Here is a 16,860-nt window from a genome sequence, read left to right as displayed (position 1 = left end):
TTAGAGTGCTGTAAGACGGCACTCGAGTGTTTTGCAGTGTGCTCCAGCCTGGCTTAGTTTCTTGGCGTTCGTAAGTCAGTGTGATGCCTTACTGTCCAGACTCCCCACCATACCCTCTCCAGATAAGTCCTATTCATGAGGTTTTATTCTGATGTTCCAAACACATCCTCTAGTAGGCCTGTTCTAAGGGAACCCACTCCTCTATAACTCAGTGTCGCATCTTATTGTCTCAGATTTACCAACTTGATCCAGTACAGTGGTTCTACTCTGCAGTTGTAGACTGCTTTTGTTTGTACATTATTTATTTTTGCACTTAAAGGCACTTTTAAAAGGAAGCAAATTTCTGAGAAGAGAAAAATAGCACCATTTTAAATGCATTTAGAGTAATGTTTCAGAAATAAGATAAAGGGTTGTATGAGTAAAAGGAGCAAAAAACTTCAAATTGGGTTTGCATTCCCCACCCCCACCCCCTCACCCCAGACAAGACAGATCTGTAGGAGTTGGTAACGCAATGCACAATGGCGGAATGGCGGATGTTGTTAACGATGAGCATTCACTTGCACTTTGGAGAGAGGGAGTCAGCCCGGAACAAAACACTGGATTCTCTCCTTGGTTCTGATGTCTTCTCTTGTTTCTGTCCTTTTAGTAGCCCCCTGTGTTCCAGAGTGGGTCCAGCAGGAGCTTAGTCGCACCAGCCCCTGGAGTCCAGCTCTTATGGAAAAGTGGTTTCCTTTTTCCAACGTCAGTGGTGCCACCTCAGACTTGATGGAGTCATTTTGGTAAAGCTTCATACATCTTTTTGTATATTGATTATTAAAGCAATAGTCAGATGGGAGCAGGCTTGTTCGAAGGGAGCCTACCCTTCTGTAGCTCGGTGTCACAGTTTACTAGTGCAGATTGACCAGCTTGATGCAGTATGGTGGTTCTCTGCATTTTACATTACTGTATTATTTTCTTGTACTAAAAGGCACTTTTCAAATGAAGTAAATTTCGGAGACTAGAAAAATAGCATAATTTTACATGTATTTAGAGGACTGTTTCAGTCAAATGTAAAATGCTAACATATTATAGAAACACATCTATCTCTCTTAGTCACTGTTCCATTGCTGTGAAGAGACCCCGTGACCAAGGCAACTTATAAAAGCAGGATTTCGTTAGGTGTTTGCTTCCAGTTTCAGAGAGCTAGTCCATGACTGTCGTGGTGGGGGGTGTGGCAACAGGCAGGCAGCCATGGCTCGGGAGCAGTGGCTGAGAGCTCACATCTGATCTGCAAGTTGGAGGCAAATTACGAGAGAGATGAGGCCTGGTGTGAACTTTGAAAGCCTCAAAGCCCACACCCAGTGACACACCTTCTCCAACAAAGCCACATCTCTTAATCCTTAATAGTCCACCAACTGAGGACCAAGCATTCAATATATGAGCCTATGGGGGCCATTCTCATGTAAACCACCACACTATTTATCCATCTATATAAATATACGGCAGTCAGGAAACATTAGAACTAAGTATCAATTAAAGTAGAAATTAAGCAACATTGGCTTGGTGAGATGGTTCAGTGACTGAAGTCATTAGCTGCCAAGCCTGATGACTTGAGCTTGATCCCACGGACCAAATGGTGGAAGAAGGGCATAACTTCTGCAGGTTATCCTCTGACCTTTACATGTGTACCATGGCACACACACACACACACACACACACACACACACACACACACAAATAAATGCAAAGGAAATATCAAACTGTAATATAGGCGTGGTGGTTTGAATAAGAATGGTACCCATAGGCTTATAGATTTGAATGCTTGATCATTATGGAGTGGCACTACTTGAGAGGGATGAGGAAGTGTGGCCTTGTTGGAGGAAATGTGTCACTGGAGGAGCTTTGGTGTTTCAAAAGCCCAAGCCAGTCTCAGGGTCTGTTTCTTCCTGCTGCCTGTGAGTCTTGATGTGGAATCTCAGCTACCATGTTCGTCTATGTGCAGCCTTGGTCCTCACCATGGTGACAGTGGACTCAACCTCTGAAACTGTAAGCCAGCCCTAATGAAATGCTTCGCTTTATAAGAGTTGCTGTGGTCATGGTGTCTCTTCACAGCAACAGAACACTGACTAAAACAATAGATTAATTTATACTGAAAGAAATACAGCCTTCACTGATTATTTTTCTAAAGAGAAATTTAAGAACCAGTTAATAAGAATCAAGTACAGGAAGGGCTAAGAACCAGGTGTGGTGCTCTCCTGTAACCTCAGCACTTGGGAAGATGGAGAGTTATTGGTCAGTCCAGGCTGTCAAATTAAAGCTGTCTCCCTGCCTCAAATGTAGGAAGGAGTTAGACGGGTAAGAACAGATATGGATTATGTGGAAAATAAAACTAAAATAAAAGGTGGTTTCTTAAAAAGTCAAGTAAGGGGCCAGCAAAGTGGCTCAGAAGGTGAAGGTGCTTGCTGCGTAGACCTTGTGTTTGAGTTTGCTCCTGGGAACCTGTGGAAAGGTGGAAAGAGAACTGACTCACAAGTTGTAATCTGACCTCCACACTAATCATGCGTCCATAACTGTGTACACACACAGAAAAGAAAGAAAAGTCGAGTAAGCCTTAAGACTAGGCAACTGAGCACTGGCTGCTCTTCCAGAGGTCCTGAGTTCAATTCCCAGCAACCACATGGTGGCTCACAACCATCTGTAATGAGATCATTGGTGACTTCTTCTGGCATGCAGGCATACATGCAGACAGAACACTGTACATAATAAATAAATAAATCTTAAAAAAAGATGAGGTAATTGAAAAAGATAAAGGACACAAATACACAGTATTAGAAATGTAGAAGATATAGTAGAGATTCAAATTATTATTAAGAGGTAAATTTTAGGGTTTTTTCTCTTACATAGTTATCCATTTGTTCCAGTATCATTTGCTAGAAGAATCCTAATTACTTTCCATCAGTTGACCACCGTTGTTCAGAAACCTTTCTAGACAGAAGAGTCCAGAAGCTATGATTGTACCACATTGTCTAAAATGTTGTACTACAATACCACATACTGTAGCTTTATAGTTTAGCTCTCTAATGCAGATAGGGTAAGTTTTTTCAACTTTGTTTTGTTTATTTTCTATTTGTTTTGAGTCTAGATTTCTTAATGTCTATGTGAGGTTTAGAATCTGCCTATTGGGGCTGGAGAAATGGCTCAGTGGGTAAGAACAAGCAAGAGAACCTGAGTTCAACTCCCCAGTACCACATAAAAGCCAGGAATGGCCACACATGAGACCCTGTCTTAAAAAATAAGGTGGAGAGCGATAAAGATGCCCAGCATCCTCCTCTGGTCTCCATGTGCATGCACATAGGTATATATACTCCATCATACACACACACACACACACACACACACACACACACACACACACAGAATCTGCCTGTTAATTTCCTCAAAAGAAAAGCCTGTTGGAATTTTGACTGGGTATGTATAGACTCATAGCTAAATTTGGGGAAGAACTGGCATGTTTAGTCTTTGATCTGTAAACTTGGTACATCTATCTGTTTAGATCTTTAATTTCTGTAGTGTTTTATAGTTTTCAGTGTAGAAATTTACTCTGAATTATTTCTGAAAAGTATCTTTAAGAATTGAATGTACGGTATCATCATAGAAAAATCCAAAAGATTCTATGGATAAATGATTAAGAGAATACAGCGTGTTGCTACATACAAAATTAACGTATAAAGTTAATAGCATGCCTACAACAAACAAACTATCATTTATTTGAGACTATGGTCTTAAAAAGTATAATTTCTAAGAAAAGACAGTTTATGTTGACAAATCATGAAGAGGGCTTAGAGTATAGCTCACAGGTAGAGTCCTTGCCCTGCCTTGGGTTTGACTCTTAACACTGGAGAACAATTAAGGTACTTAGGAATAAATGTAAGAGAGGATGGATAAAAATAAAAGTCTAATGCTGGGCGGTGGTGGCACACGCCTTTAATCCCAGCACTTGGGAGGCAGAGGCGGGTGGATCTCTGTGAGTTTGAGGCCAGCCTGGTCTACAAAGTGAGTTCCAGGACAGCCAGGGCTACAAAGAAACCCTGTCACAACCAACCAAACAAACAACCAAACAACCAAACAAATGTGAGATGAAAATAGAAGTTCCTCCTCTTGTGACATGCAGATTTTCTATAAAGCTACAGTACAGGAGGTGGTATGGCGGGAGTGCACAGATAAGCCAAAACAGCAGAGAACCTGGGAGTGACTTCCTGAATTTATGGGAATGTGGCATGTAACAAACAAGGGTGGCATTGTGAGCCAGCAGGGAAGATGATTCGATTTAATAAATAATATTGGCTAGCCAAAAGATAAAAACCAGATTTTAATTACTCAGAATATATAGTAAATTTCTAGTAGATTAAAAAAACAGGAAAAGCACTTTAAAATTATTAGAAAGATAAAATCCAAGATAAATTATATCTAGGTGTATGTGTCTGCATATGGATATGTCACATGAGTAAAGGTGCCCTAGTGGGGCAGAGTTGTCCCCTGAAACTGGAGATAAAGATGGTTTGAGCCACCATGTGAGAATTGGACCTGGGTCCTCTGAAAGAACAGCAAGTTCTTAACCATTGAACCGTCTCTCTAACCCTCATATACTTTTGATAAAACTCATAAAGATGGATAAACTAGAGATATACAAGTGAAAAATATGTTGAATATGAACAATTGCAAAAGGTAAAATTGTGACATTTATATAAAATTTGCAACATAGAAAATAGAAGTCATGTGTGTGTGTCTACACATAAGATGCAAACAAACTTAAAAATGCCTGTAGGGAGGGTAGTTGAGAAAAGATGGAGTGGAACTTTATGTCAACAATGCTTAATTTCTTTTAAAAGTGTGCAACAGCTATAAAATTATATATTAAGATAAATATAAAATTACATACTAAGAATTTAATCTCTAATCTTGATGCTAGGTACACTCTTACCTTTTTATATTGTATTCTCTGCTTTTCTGGTTGAAAAGTTCGTATGTTCAAATTAACAGCAAATATTTAGAAAGGGGAAAAGGGTGGGACAAGCCTTCCCTACCATCCAGCTCTGATGGGACAGTCAGTCTGCTGAAGACTAGCATGCATGTATGCAGTTGATAGCCCTGCACCTGTTCTGATTCTGGTGGTCTGGAAAGTTCGAATTTGGCCTTATATGATGCATCTTGTCTTATAGGTTATTACATGCTGCCTCACTTGATAATGAAGAATCCTCTAAAACCGAAAGTGAGCTAACACGCTGCCTCTCTGAACTCTACCAGAGAAAATCTCATGAAGAATCTACTGTAGTTAATCAAGAACGCAGCAGAAAGAAACGTATGCACATAGAAAGCCTGCTTCTTGAGGCAGTCTCTCTTTCCTTTTGAGATTACATTTTAAAACACTGTTACTCTTTCTAAAAATGAAAAAAGGTTGAATAAGAATGAAACAGTAACTAAAGACAAATTTTTATATTTCAAATTTGGAGATATTATATTAGTTCAATATGAATTAAATCACTGATGTTCTTCCTAATGAATTGAACATCCTCATTTTGATTATAATAGAAATATCAATACAGCTTTTTTTTTTCCTATTTACAAATATTTGCTTATTAGTTACTTTTCCTCCCTGAACCCCATGCTGGGAACCGAACCCAGGGCATCAGGCATGCTAGGCAGTGCTTTCCCCTAGAGCTGCATCCCTGGCCAACTTTACCTTTTTAATCATTCTGCTTCACTCATGTTGTTGAACATGTAGATTGTTTTCAGTTTCTGTCATCACAAATAATACTCTAGTATAGATCATGCATAAACTCTGAGATATTTCCTTAGCAGCAGTTTCCAGAAATGAGTTAATTGTGTTTAAAGAGTATGAAAATTGGCTTTTGATGCAGATTGCTTAACTATGTTTCAGAAAAGCCATGGACTTGCATAGCATGCATGACCTATGGGCTCTATCCTTAGCACTGCTAGAAAGAAAAGTCTTATTACCACTGTCTCTTGGGCAACACCAAATTGAAGCGTGCTTGGTATTTGCTTTGGGTAAAATTATTGAGATGGGTCTGGAGAGAGAGAGAGCAGTTAAGAGCACTTTTTCCTTTTGCAGAGGACCCAGGATTAGTTTCCAGCACTCCATGGCAGGTCACAACCATCTGTAACTCCAGTTCCAGGGGATCCAGTGCCCTCTTCTGATCTCCCTGGGTACCAGATATGCACACAATACACACACACACACACACACACACACACACACACACACACACACACATACACACAGAGGCAAAAGAATCATATACACATAGATGCAGGCAAAAACACTCATGCATGAAAATAATAATAATCATCATCCTTAAAAAAATGATTGTTGAGATATTTAGTTCCTAAACTTCAGTAAAAGGAGCCTGTTTATACTGTAGGTAGAAGCAGATAAAAGAACTACCTGGTTCAGATAATTTCTGAAGGGAGATATTTCTTTCCAGTATTCTTTTTGACATAATACAGTTCTTGATTCCATAGAAGTGAAATTTGACTTTTCTTCCCACACTGATGTTTTGGCAGGTGGTATCCCTCGAACTCCAGTGAGACAGAAGATGAATACCATGTCCCGCTCCTTGAAGATGCTGAATGTGGCCAGGCTAAATGTAAAGGCTCAGAAGTTACACCCGGATGGTAGTCCAGACATGGCTGTGGAGAAGGGGTTCCAAAAAACAGCTGTCAGCAGAACAGGAGAGAAATCAGAAGACAGAGGAAGAACGTTAAGAAGTTCTAAACTTAAAGGTATTCATTCATTCTAGAGCGTTTGGTGTCTGTGTTGTTATAGAGAGAGCTGGAGGCCGAGGAGTACAGCCCAGCTGATAGAGTGCTTGCCTAGCATTCATGAAATCTTTGGGTTTGATTCCTCATATAAAACTGAGCATCATGGTGCACACATATAATCTCAGCACTGGGAGGTAGAGGCTGGAGGATCAGAAGTTCAGTGTCCCCTCCGTTCACCATGAGTTTGATCCTAGAGATCTACTCAGGTCATCAGGCTTGGCAGCAGGCACCTTTTTTTTTTTTTCCCCGAGACAGGGTTTCTCTGTGTAGTTTTGGTGCCTGTCCTGGAGCTTGCTCTATAGACCAGGCTGGCCTTGAACTCACAGAGATCCACCTGGCTCTGCCTCCTGAGTGCTGGGATCAAAGGCGTGCGCCACCACTGCCGGCAAGGCACCTTCTTACTAGCCCATTTTTATTGAGTTTTAAGAGGTCTTTGCCTGTTTTGGATAAATGAGCCTTTATCAGATGTCCTATGCAAATATTTTCTTCAAATCTATGGCTTACCTTTACACTCTCATCAGTATGTTGGTAGAACATTTATTTTTAGTTGGTTGGCTTTGTATCTCAAGTAGCCCAGGCTAACCTCGAGCCTGCTATGTGACAGAATTTTGCCTTGAACTTCTGTTTCTTTTTCCTCCTAGATATCTAGATTTTATTTGTTATTTTCTAACAATCTTAGACCTTTTATTTTCATATTGTGACTAACTCATTTTGAGTTAATCTTTGTGGAGGATAAAAGATTGTGTCTGAACTTAATCTTTCCCATTGGATGTTCAGCCTTTTTACACCATTTATTGATCTTGCATCCATTGTATCACTTTTGTTCTTTGTCACAGGTCAGTTGACTGTACTAATACTGAACTCTATTCTGTTCTATTGATCTGTTTGTATTTTGTTTTTCTGATGCCACACATACAGTAAGTCTTAAAGTTGGGTGGTTTTTAGTCCTCTGCTCTTATCTCTTAGCATTGTGTTGGCTTTAAGTCTCTGTATGAACTTTAAAATCAGTTTGCCAGTACCCTCAGATTAACTTGTTGAGGTCGTCAGTGGGTTGCGTTAAATTTACATCTTGACAATGCAAAGCCTGCCTGTTTATGAACATAGGGCTACTTCCACTTATTTGGTTCTTTGATTTCTTCCATGGTTTTGTAGTTTTCCTCATATAGGTCTAACACATATTTTGTTAGATTTAATTTCTGAGTACTTCATTTTTTTGCATGTTAAAATAACTAATGATGCTGGATGGTGGTGGCGCACGCCTTTGACCCCAGCACTCAGGAGGCAGAGCCAGGCGGATCTCTGTGAGTTTGAGGCCAGCCTGGTCTACAGAGCAAGCTCCAGAACAGGAACCAAAACTACACAGAGAAACCCTGTCTCAAAGCAAAACGAACAAACCTAATGATGTGTGTGTGTGTGTGTGTGTGTGTGTGTGTGTGTGTGTGTGTGTGTAAAAAGATTTATTTGTATTTTATGTTTACGTGTTAACCTGCATTTATGTATTTGTACCACATGTGTGCCTGGTGTCTACAGAGGTCAGAAGAGGGCTTCACATCCCCTAGAACTGAAGTTACTGGCAGTTGTGAACCACTATGTGGGTGCTAGGCACCAAACCCAGGTCCTCTTCAAGAGCAGCAAGTGCTCTTAACCACTGAGCCTTATCTAGTCCCTGCTAATGTGGTTTTAGTTTCAAATTCCATTTGTAAATTGCTAGTATTTACAGAAGTAGCAGGCTTTTGTAGGTTAATTTTGTTTCATACAGCCTTCTGATCATCCCTCATTAATTCCAGGAGCTTTCTTGTTAGTTCTTTCAAATTTGCTACGTAGAAAATCTTGTCATCAATGAACAAAGACACTTTTTAAAAATTTTTTCTTGATCTTAAATTTTTATTTGTATACTTACAAAGCCTTAGAAATAGTCACTAATCTCTAGTCTTTCTTGATCTTGGAACTAGTGATATTTTGGATGAGCTATCCTTTTGTGTTGGCCTGTTAGGCACTGTGGAATGTTGAAGATCATTACTAGCATCTGCACACTATCTAGTAACCCCTAGTGTTTGTCATGGCAATCCAGACATGGTTAGATTTCTCTTGGAAGACAAAAGTCTCTCTCCCCAATTGATAAACCCTTAAACAATACACAGAGTTGATCAGAATATGGTAACCAAATGTTCTTTTTTTTCCCCACAGACTTTAAAAGTGAAGAGGAGCTACTGTCTTACATACATGAAGAATACCAAAAAACTGTGGCTACGGGAGAAATCACATTGTATTCATGTGCTCAGAATATGGTCTCAACCATTAAAGTGTTCCTAAAGTTGAAGGATGTCAAGGAATTAGAAGTAAGGAAGTCTAGATAATGCTGTCATAGATGTAGTTGGTGGTTTAGTGCACATACCTTGAAGAATTTCCATTATGCTGTACATGATTGAAAAATTATGAGTTGGCTGGAAAGCTGACACAGTGGTTAAGAGTACTGACTGATCTTCCAGAGGATCCAGGTTCAATTCCCAAATGCTTTGGGGCTCACATTTGTAACTCCCGGTCCAAGGGATCTGATGCCCTCTTCTGGCCTCTTTGGGTACTGCATGCAGATGGTACATAGATGTATACGCAGTCAAAACACTCATACACGTAAAATAAAATAAAGATAAATATTTTTAAAAAATGATGAGTAAAGGATTGTGTACAATTCCAGATTTTTGAATGTGAGTGAGCCTGATAAACTGGAAGTCCAGAAATCAAAGGGGACTTCTGTCCTAATGAAAGTGCTATAATTTGTGTTAGCTACATGAATTGAGCTAATGGTTTTAAACCTAACTGCTTTTCAGAATCACTTTGTTGTTGTTGTTTTGGTTTATTATTATTATTTATCTGTTTGTTTTTATTTTATGTATATGGGTTTTTTGTCTGAATGTATGTCTACACACCCTGCTCTTCCAGAGAACCCAGGTCTGATTTCCAGTACCCACACTGAGCTAACAAACATCTGTAACTCCAGTTCTCTGGAAGAGCAGCCACTGCTCTTAGTCGATGAGCTAGCTTTCCAGGCCTGTTCTGTTTTTAATGCTAGTGTCAGGTCCTTCCAGACTGATGGACTAACTCCAGGTCTCTTTGTGTTGGGACTTGGACATCTATTTGTTTTTTAAAAAAACAAAAAACAAAAAACTCCCTACATAACTTTAGCAGTGTTGCAAAGCACTGTTTTAGAATACCTCATTGCCTTTATTCATGTTTAATGGCCAAAGCCACTGCTTTGTAGAACCTTCTTTTTTTAAACTAAGTGTATGTAGATGGGTGTGGTGGCACACTCCTTTAATTCCTGCACTTGAAAGGTCGGAGGTGAGTTCAAGGCCAGCCTGGTCTACATGATAAGTTCTAGGACAACCAGGACTACATAGAGAAAACCTCTCGAAAAAGGGCTTGTGTGTGTATGTGTATGTGTGTGTGGGTAGCAAGGATGTGTGTGTAGTATATATGTGTGTGAGTGCAGGTGTGCTCAGAGTCCAGAAGAGGGTTCAGATCCTCTAGAGCTGGAGTTACAGGTAGTTGTGAGCAGTCCAGCATAGGTGCTAAGAATCCTCTGCAAGAGCAGTTTGTGCTCTTAATCCTAACTGTTGAGCCGTCTCTACAGCCCAAAGAACCTTCTTTAACAGTTGAAATCTAAGGTTTGCTGTGTCTACTTGGTTACACAAAGTTTTTTGTTTTTTTTTTTTAAACCAGCGTTCTCTTTAAGACATCAAAGGAAAGTGTTCATTTCAGTGGTTTTCATTCAAATGAAAGAAGAGGGAAGTATATAAGGCATTAGAAATAAGTAACAGTTTTCTCCTACATAATAATTTGTATTTGCAGGTGGCTTGCCTGAATCATATGAACAGTAACCTCTTAAAAACCAGCAAAATTCTCCGACAGAATCAAGGGGGGAAGCTGGATAAAGAAGACAAAGTCAGAGAGTAAGAAACCACTTTGTCTCATTTTACTACTACTCAGAAACAGAGCTCAGGTTAGCTTGGGGCAGTTTAAAGTTGTCAACTGCTTGAGCATGTTTTGTTAGTGACCTTTATGATGTTTTGAGGGGCAGTTTGAGTCATCTGATCCCCTAACACGCACACCAGTATTCAGAGAAAGCACTGGATTCTTATTAGACTCGTTTCCTTCCATCCTGCCCTCCCTTCCTTCCTTCCTTTTTTTCTTAGAGCCTGGCCTGCTTTGTAACTGAGGCTGACCTTGAACTCCTCCTTCTCCCACTTCCACCTCACAAATACTAAGGTTGCAGGTGTGCATCATCACGCCCAGTTTACAGAGTGGATCAGGTGCGAGGCCTCAGGCATGCCAGGCAAGGACTTCACCAGCGAGCTACACCCAGGTCTCCCCACCCATGCACTGCTTTTTCAGTCTGGAGATTGAACCCAGGGCTCTGTGTATGCTAGGCATGTGCTTCAGCACTGAGCTGCCTTCCCAGTTCTTGGTCGTTGTTCCTTATATAAATAGATCTTTGCTCAGAGAAAGAGTTCTCAGTAAGTGACAGCTGAAGGAGATGTGACAGAGCATTTGTTTCCTCAAGGTGCCAGCTTCAGGTGTTTCTTCGTCTGGAGATGTGTCAGCAGTGCCCCTCAATACTGGAAAGTACAGATGAGGTGGAGCAAGTAGTGGAGGAGGTGAGTCCATGGCTGCTGCCCTGAGAGCATGCACTCCTGATTTCCGCTTCCCGCCAGAGACTGTGGTGATTTTCTGTAACCTCTTTTAGGTGACAGATTTGCTGCGTATGGTGTGTCTCACTAAGGACTCGGCGTACCTGTCAGAGTTTCTGGAGGAGATTTTGAGATTGTAAGTTTAATGACTACTGGCTTCGTTTAAAATTGTTTTACCAAGGACTACACATGGTGCTATCTTAGAATTATGAGATTCCAAGGGCATTATGTTAGGCTGGGTGGAGGGATAGAGAGGATGAGATGGTAACTGTTCCATATCTAACCACTATACTCCACAGGTATATTGACTCCATCCCAGGGACAGTTGGACAACTTTACCACAGCCTGGGGTTAAAGATTCCTCAGAAGCTGGCTGGAGTCCTTCCTACAGAATTGTTTAGTGATGATTCTATGACCCAAGAGAGCAAGTCCCCACCTCCCTCATCAAGTGCTCACAGATCAGTGTCGGGCATCACTGAGTCTGAGCAGCTGGAGGAGCTGCGGACCAGATCAGCCAAGAAGAGAAGGTACTGGAGCAGTTCCCTGGACTGGCGTTAAGTTCAAAGAAGGGGCAAGTCTGCAGACAGTCGTCTTCTTTTTGCCATCTGGTGTACTGAGGTGGTAGTTGCCCTCGATTCCGAATCACAGACATCAACTCTCAGGAGTAGCATCTGACACTGTAGATTTGTAGCTCAGGGAATATTGGTTTACAAAGCCCTTGTTTACTGTCTGTAGGGATGTCTAAGAACTAGGAACCTCTTGTGAAGTGAGATCAGGGTCTCAGCTTATTTGTGCATTTCCCTTGTGCCTGTCACTGCCATTAACTAGCCGAATCTGTAGTAGTTATTTTTCGTAATTCTGGACTGTTACAAATACAGGCCAACCTCAAGTTAACTAACTAGCACTTATTTAAACAATGTATTTTAGATGCTTGTTTCTTGCAAGCCTCACTACATATTTCCTTTACTTGGTATGTTTTCTATTTTTAAAAGGAAAAATGCACTAATAAGACACAAAAGCATTGCAGAGATTTCACAGACTCTTCGACAGATTGAAGTTCCCAAAGTGTCCAAGAGAAGCACGAGAAATGTGAGTAATTGCCATTGACAAGAGCTAATGGTTCCTCTGTGGCTGGGGTTGATGGTGAAGAGGAAAGGCAATATTTTTCGAGGTGGGAAGTCAGCTTTGGAGGGTCCTTATCTGAAATGATACTTCAGTGTTTGGACTTTGGAGTATTTACAATCAAAACCTTTTTTTTTTTTTTTTTTTTTTAAATCTTCGGGAGTTAGAGAGATGGCTTAATGGTTAAGAGTACCGCTGCTCTTCCAAAGGTCCTGAGTTCAATTCCCAGTACCCTCCTTGTGGCTCACAACCCACTGTAGCTATACTACTACAGGGTCTGCTGCCCTCTTCTGGTATGCAGACATACATGCAGACAAAACACTCATACACATAAACAAATAAATCTTTTGGAAAGAAAAATCCTAGGATTTTAGCACAGTTCAGATGTTGGACTTTTGAATTTAGGGATAATCAACTAATATTGACTATTTCTATGAACATGTATTAAACTATAACCAAAGGAATAAAGAAATATAAGTTAAAAAAACAACAACCAAAACAAAGCAAAGGCTAGTTCAGTAAAGTACTTGCAGCCTGAGTAGTTCAGTCCCCAGAACTGCTACACACACACACACACACACACACACACACACACACACACACAGAGTGGGGAGGGTAGAAGCTCAGTCAGTAAACTTCTTGCTTTAACATGAGGAGCTGAATTAGAGTTCTAGACCCATGTTTAAAAAGTACATCTATTAGGACTTAATCAGTGGTTAAGAGCACTGGCTGCTCTTTCCAAGGACCCATGTTCAGTTCCCACCTGACAGCTCACAGTAATCTGTAACTCCAGATGCAGGGCATTTGACACCCCGTGCAGACAAAACAGAGAGTCGTGGCGGACACCTTGAATCCCAGCACTCGGCAGGCAGGCCAGCCTGGGCTACACAGAGAGACCCTGTCTTGAAAAAAAAAAGGAAACAAAAACAGAGCCAGGGATTGGGAGCATGCTCAGTTGGTACAGTGCTTGCCATGCAAACCTGAGAACTTGAGTTAGTTTAGAACCTGCCCATAAAATGGTGGCACATACTTGTGATCCACCACTGGGGAGGCAGAGACACAGATCCCTGGGTCTGCTAGACGGCTAGGCTACTTGGCAAGTTTCAGGCCAGTCAAGACCCTATCTCAAAAACAAAAATGGAGTTAGTTCCTAAGGAAGGACACCCAGAGTTGTTCTTTGGCTTCCGCGTGCACACATGTGGACCCGTCTCCACACAAGTCCACATCTGTGAACAAACATGAAGACGATGATAGTTATAGGAGTTGGGGCTGGAGAGATGGAGCTCAGTTAGAGCCCTTGCTTCTCTTCCAGAGGCCTCGTTCGGTTTCCACAACCCACACTGGGGAGGCTCACCAGCACCTGTAACTCCAGCACCAGGGCATCCTGTGCCTTAAAACTCCAAGGATACCTGCACAGACACACATGCACATAACTGAAAAAAATAATAAAAATAGATCTTAGCCAGGCATGGTGGTGCACACCTTTAATCACAACATTCAGGAGGTTGAGGCAGGTGGATGTCTGAGTTCGAAGCTAGCCTGGTTTACAGAGCTAGTTCCAGGACATCCAGGGATGTTATACAGAGAAACCCTGTCTCAAAAAACTTAAGAATGAATGAAGGAATGAATGAACGAATGAATGACTAAATAGATAAACAAATCTTAAAAAAAGTTAGGCAAGAATAAATTCAAAATCTTTACATAACAAAACTTAGGAAACTGAAAATGTCATTGAAAAATAATGATAGTAATAGATGTTTGATTATCTCCCAGAAAAGTATTTTTCAATATGTTACATTTCATTTCAATAGCAGTTGGGGGAGGGAGGGGAGATGGCCACTGTCATGAAGCCTGCTTACTAGATGGGCTTACCATCCTGCTGAGGAAGGAGGGAGGAATAAGGTGCAGTGGTGCTTTGGAACCGTTTGAGAAGAGGCAAGTCTGTGAGAACTTGCTTCAGAAGCACCTCTACGGTAGTAGCTGTTCCTTTCTAAACTGCCCTTAGCATGGGAGGCAGGGTTTCTTTTAGAAGTAAGCAGTATTCACTTTCTTCCCACACCTCTCCTGTGGAGAAGATGCCGGTCCCACAGATCTTGCAGTTATGACTGAAGGGCAAGAAATCTAAAAGTGGATGGACAGAAGCCAGGAGAGCTCTGTTATCACTATAGATTGTTCAAGACAGCCATGGCTGGGCATGGTGGCTCACACCTTTAGACCCAGGACTCAGGTGGGTCTAAAGTTCGAGGCTGGTCTGGCCTACATAGTGAGTTCCAGGACAGCCAACATTACGGAGTCTGACTCTGTTTCTGAAAATAAGCAACAGCAAAGAACACCAGAGCAGACTTATGGAGATCAGGATTTGATACTGATTAAAGAATGTATTTCATGCCAGCTGGTACCAAGATAGTGATAGCTTTTGAACTGAAGGATCAGATATTAAGTTTCTATATAAGAAATTTGAGTTTTTTTGAAAGGTCAATATAGTTAAGCTAGGAAGCAGTGAATTTGTAATAAAGTGTAGCATACATTAACTATGTATATAAATCACATTAGTGAATATTCATTCCTTTGCATATATTAATTCCTAAAGATTAGAAAGCTTGGGGAAAATTTTTGACCTCACCCTAATACCTCCTTGATACAATCTTAGTTTTCCCTTTTTTTCCCTCATTTTTCTGTTTTAAAGATTTTTTTATTTTATTTTATTTATGTAAATATTTTGCCTTGTGTGTATGTAGATGTACCATGTGAATACCTAGTGCCCATAGAGGCCAGAATAGGACATCAGATACCCTGATCTAGAATCCAGACAGTTGTGAACGGCACTGTGTGTACTGGGAACCAAACCTGAGTCCTCTGCAAGAGCAGCTAATGCTCTTAACCACTGAGCCAAAACTCCAGCCTCAGTTTTCCTTTGTAATTGGAAGAACAGGGTTGATAAACAAGGTTAACTAACAAAGAGTTGATTAAAAAGTTAATAACGTGTTGATACAGAAAAAGTAAAAGTCATGATAATAAATACTTAAGCCTTAGTAAGCTGTCCAGTGTCTGTCTTTTTGGCACATTTCTGTTAGGAAAGTGACCATGGGTAATATGTAAACACACAAGCTTTGTTTTCTAAAAGTAACTAAATTATTTATTTTATGTGTGTGAGTGTTTTGCCTGCACGTCTGTCTGCACATTTGTGCCTGGTGCCTAGGGAGGCTGGAAGAGGACATCAGGTCTGCTGGGACTGGAGTAACAGTCAGTTGTAAGTTGCTGGGTGCTGGGAATCTAACCCAGGTCCTCTGGAAGAACAGTCAGTGCTCTTAACCGCTGAGCAGTCTCTCCAGCCTGTTTGTTCTCTAAACAAGAGCTGATCCAGATTTTGTATATTTTTGTTTCCTCAGTAGGGATTCTTATATTGAACATATTTTCATAGTTGTAATTTAGATCATTATAGAAGATATTACCAACCAATATAACTATTGACTATCATATTTAGCCTTTCCAGAAAGATACTGGTTATATTACTGAGACCATTTATTAAGTTTTTCTCTGATGGTGCAGGCCTGTAATCCCAGCACTTTGAAGACTGAGGCAGGTGGAATGCATATTCAGAGCCTTCAGAATGAGTTCACAAAACTAACCTGAGCAACCTAGTGAAAGCCTGTCTCAAAATAAAATATAAAAGCAGGGTTAGGAGTATAACTCAGTTTAAGAGTCCTTGTCTACCATGTTTCAGGGCTCTGGGTTCAATCCCCAATGCCATAAAGAAAAAAAAAAGTTATGTCCTATGTGGTATTTCATTCTTCAACTATTATGAGAAATGGCATGGCTGAAATGGCAATTAGAGACTGGAGAGATGGCTTTGTGGTTAAGAGCACTGGCTGCCCTAGTGCAGGACCCAGATTCAATTCCCAGCACCCATGTGGTGGCTCAGAGCCATGCATTGTTCCAGTTCCAGAGGATCAGTGCCCTCTTCTGACCTCTGTGGCATGTACATAGTACACATACAAATATGCAGACAAAACTCTCATACACACAAAGTAAAGTATTGAAAAAAAAGAAATAACAAATGGAAAAATCTTGAAAAAGGATTCCCTTTTTTAGATGCATCTGGAATTTAGAGTCTTGACTCCTTTACTAGAGTAACAAGCCAATAGAGGTTTGATGCAGAAGTGTTATAAGAGTCCAGTGTCGCGCCGGGCGATGGTGGCGCACGCCTTTAATCCCAGCACTCGGGAGGCAG

The 16,860-nt window shown here is 40.8% G+C and overlaps 1 protein-coding gene across 1 annotated transcript in view; it reads left to right on the top strand.

Moving 5' to 3' along the window:
- Ticrr (TOPBP1 interacting checkpoint and replication regulator) overlaps positions 1-16,860 on the top strand; it is a 43,717-nt gene that overhangs the window by 11,813 nt on the left and 15,044 nt on the right. The window contains exons 5-13 of the mRNA XM_059272695.1: positions 650-779; positions 5,199-5,338; positions 6,562-6,780; positions 9,007-9,158; positions 10,669-10,769; positions 11,381-11,474; positions 11,564-11,643; positions 11,807-12,034; positions 12,500-12,596. Coding sequence (XP_059128678.1) covers positions 650-779; positions 5,199-5,338; positions 6,562-6,780; positions 9,007-9,158; positions 10,669-10,769; positions 11,381-11,474; positions 11,564-11,643; positions 11,807-12,034; positions 12,500-12,596 — 1,241 coding nt within the window. The remainder of the gene's footprint in view (positions 1-649; positions 780-5,198; positions 5,339-6,561; positions 6,781-9,006; positions 9,159-10,668; positions 10,770-11,380; positions 11,475-11,563; positions 11,644-11,806; positions 12,035-12,499; positions 12,597-16,860) is intronic.

Source organism: Peromyscus eremicus, chromosome 1 (genome assembly GCF_949786415.1).
Source record: "Peromyscus eremicus chromosome 1, PerEre_H2_v1, whole genome shotgun sequence".
Classification (NCBI taxonomy): Eukaryota; Metazoa; Chordata; class Mammalia; order Rodentia; family Cricetidae; genus Peromyscus; species Peromyscus eremicus.
This window is presented reverse-complemented; position numbering and strand designations above follow the sequence as displayed.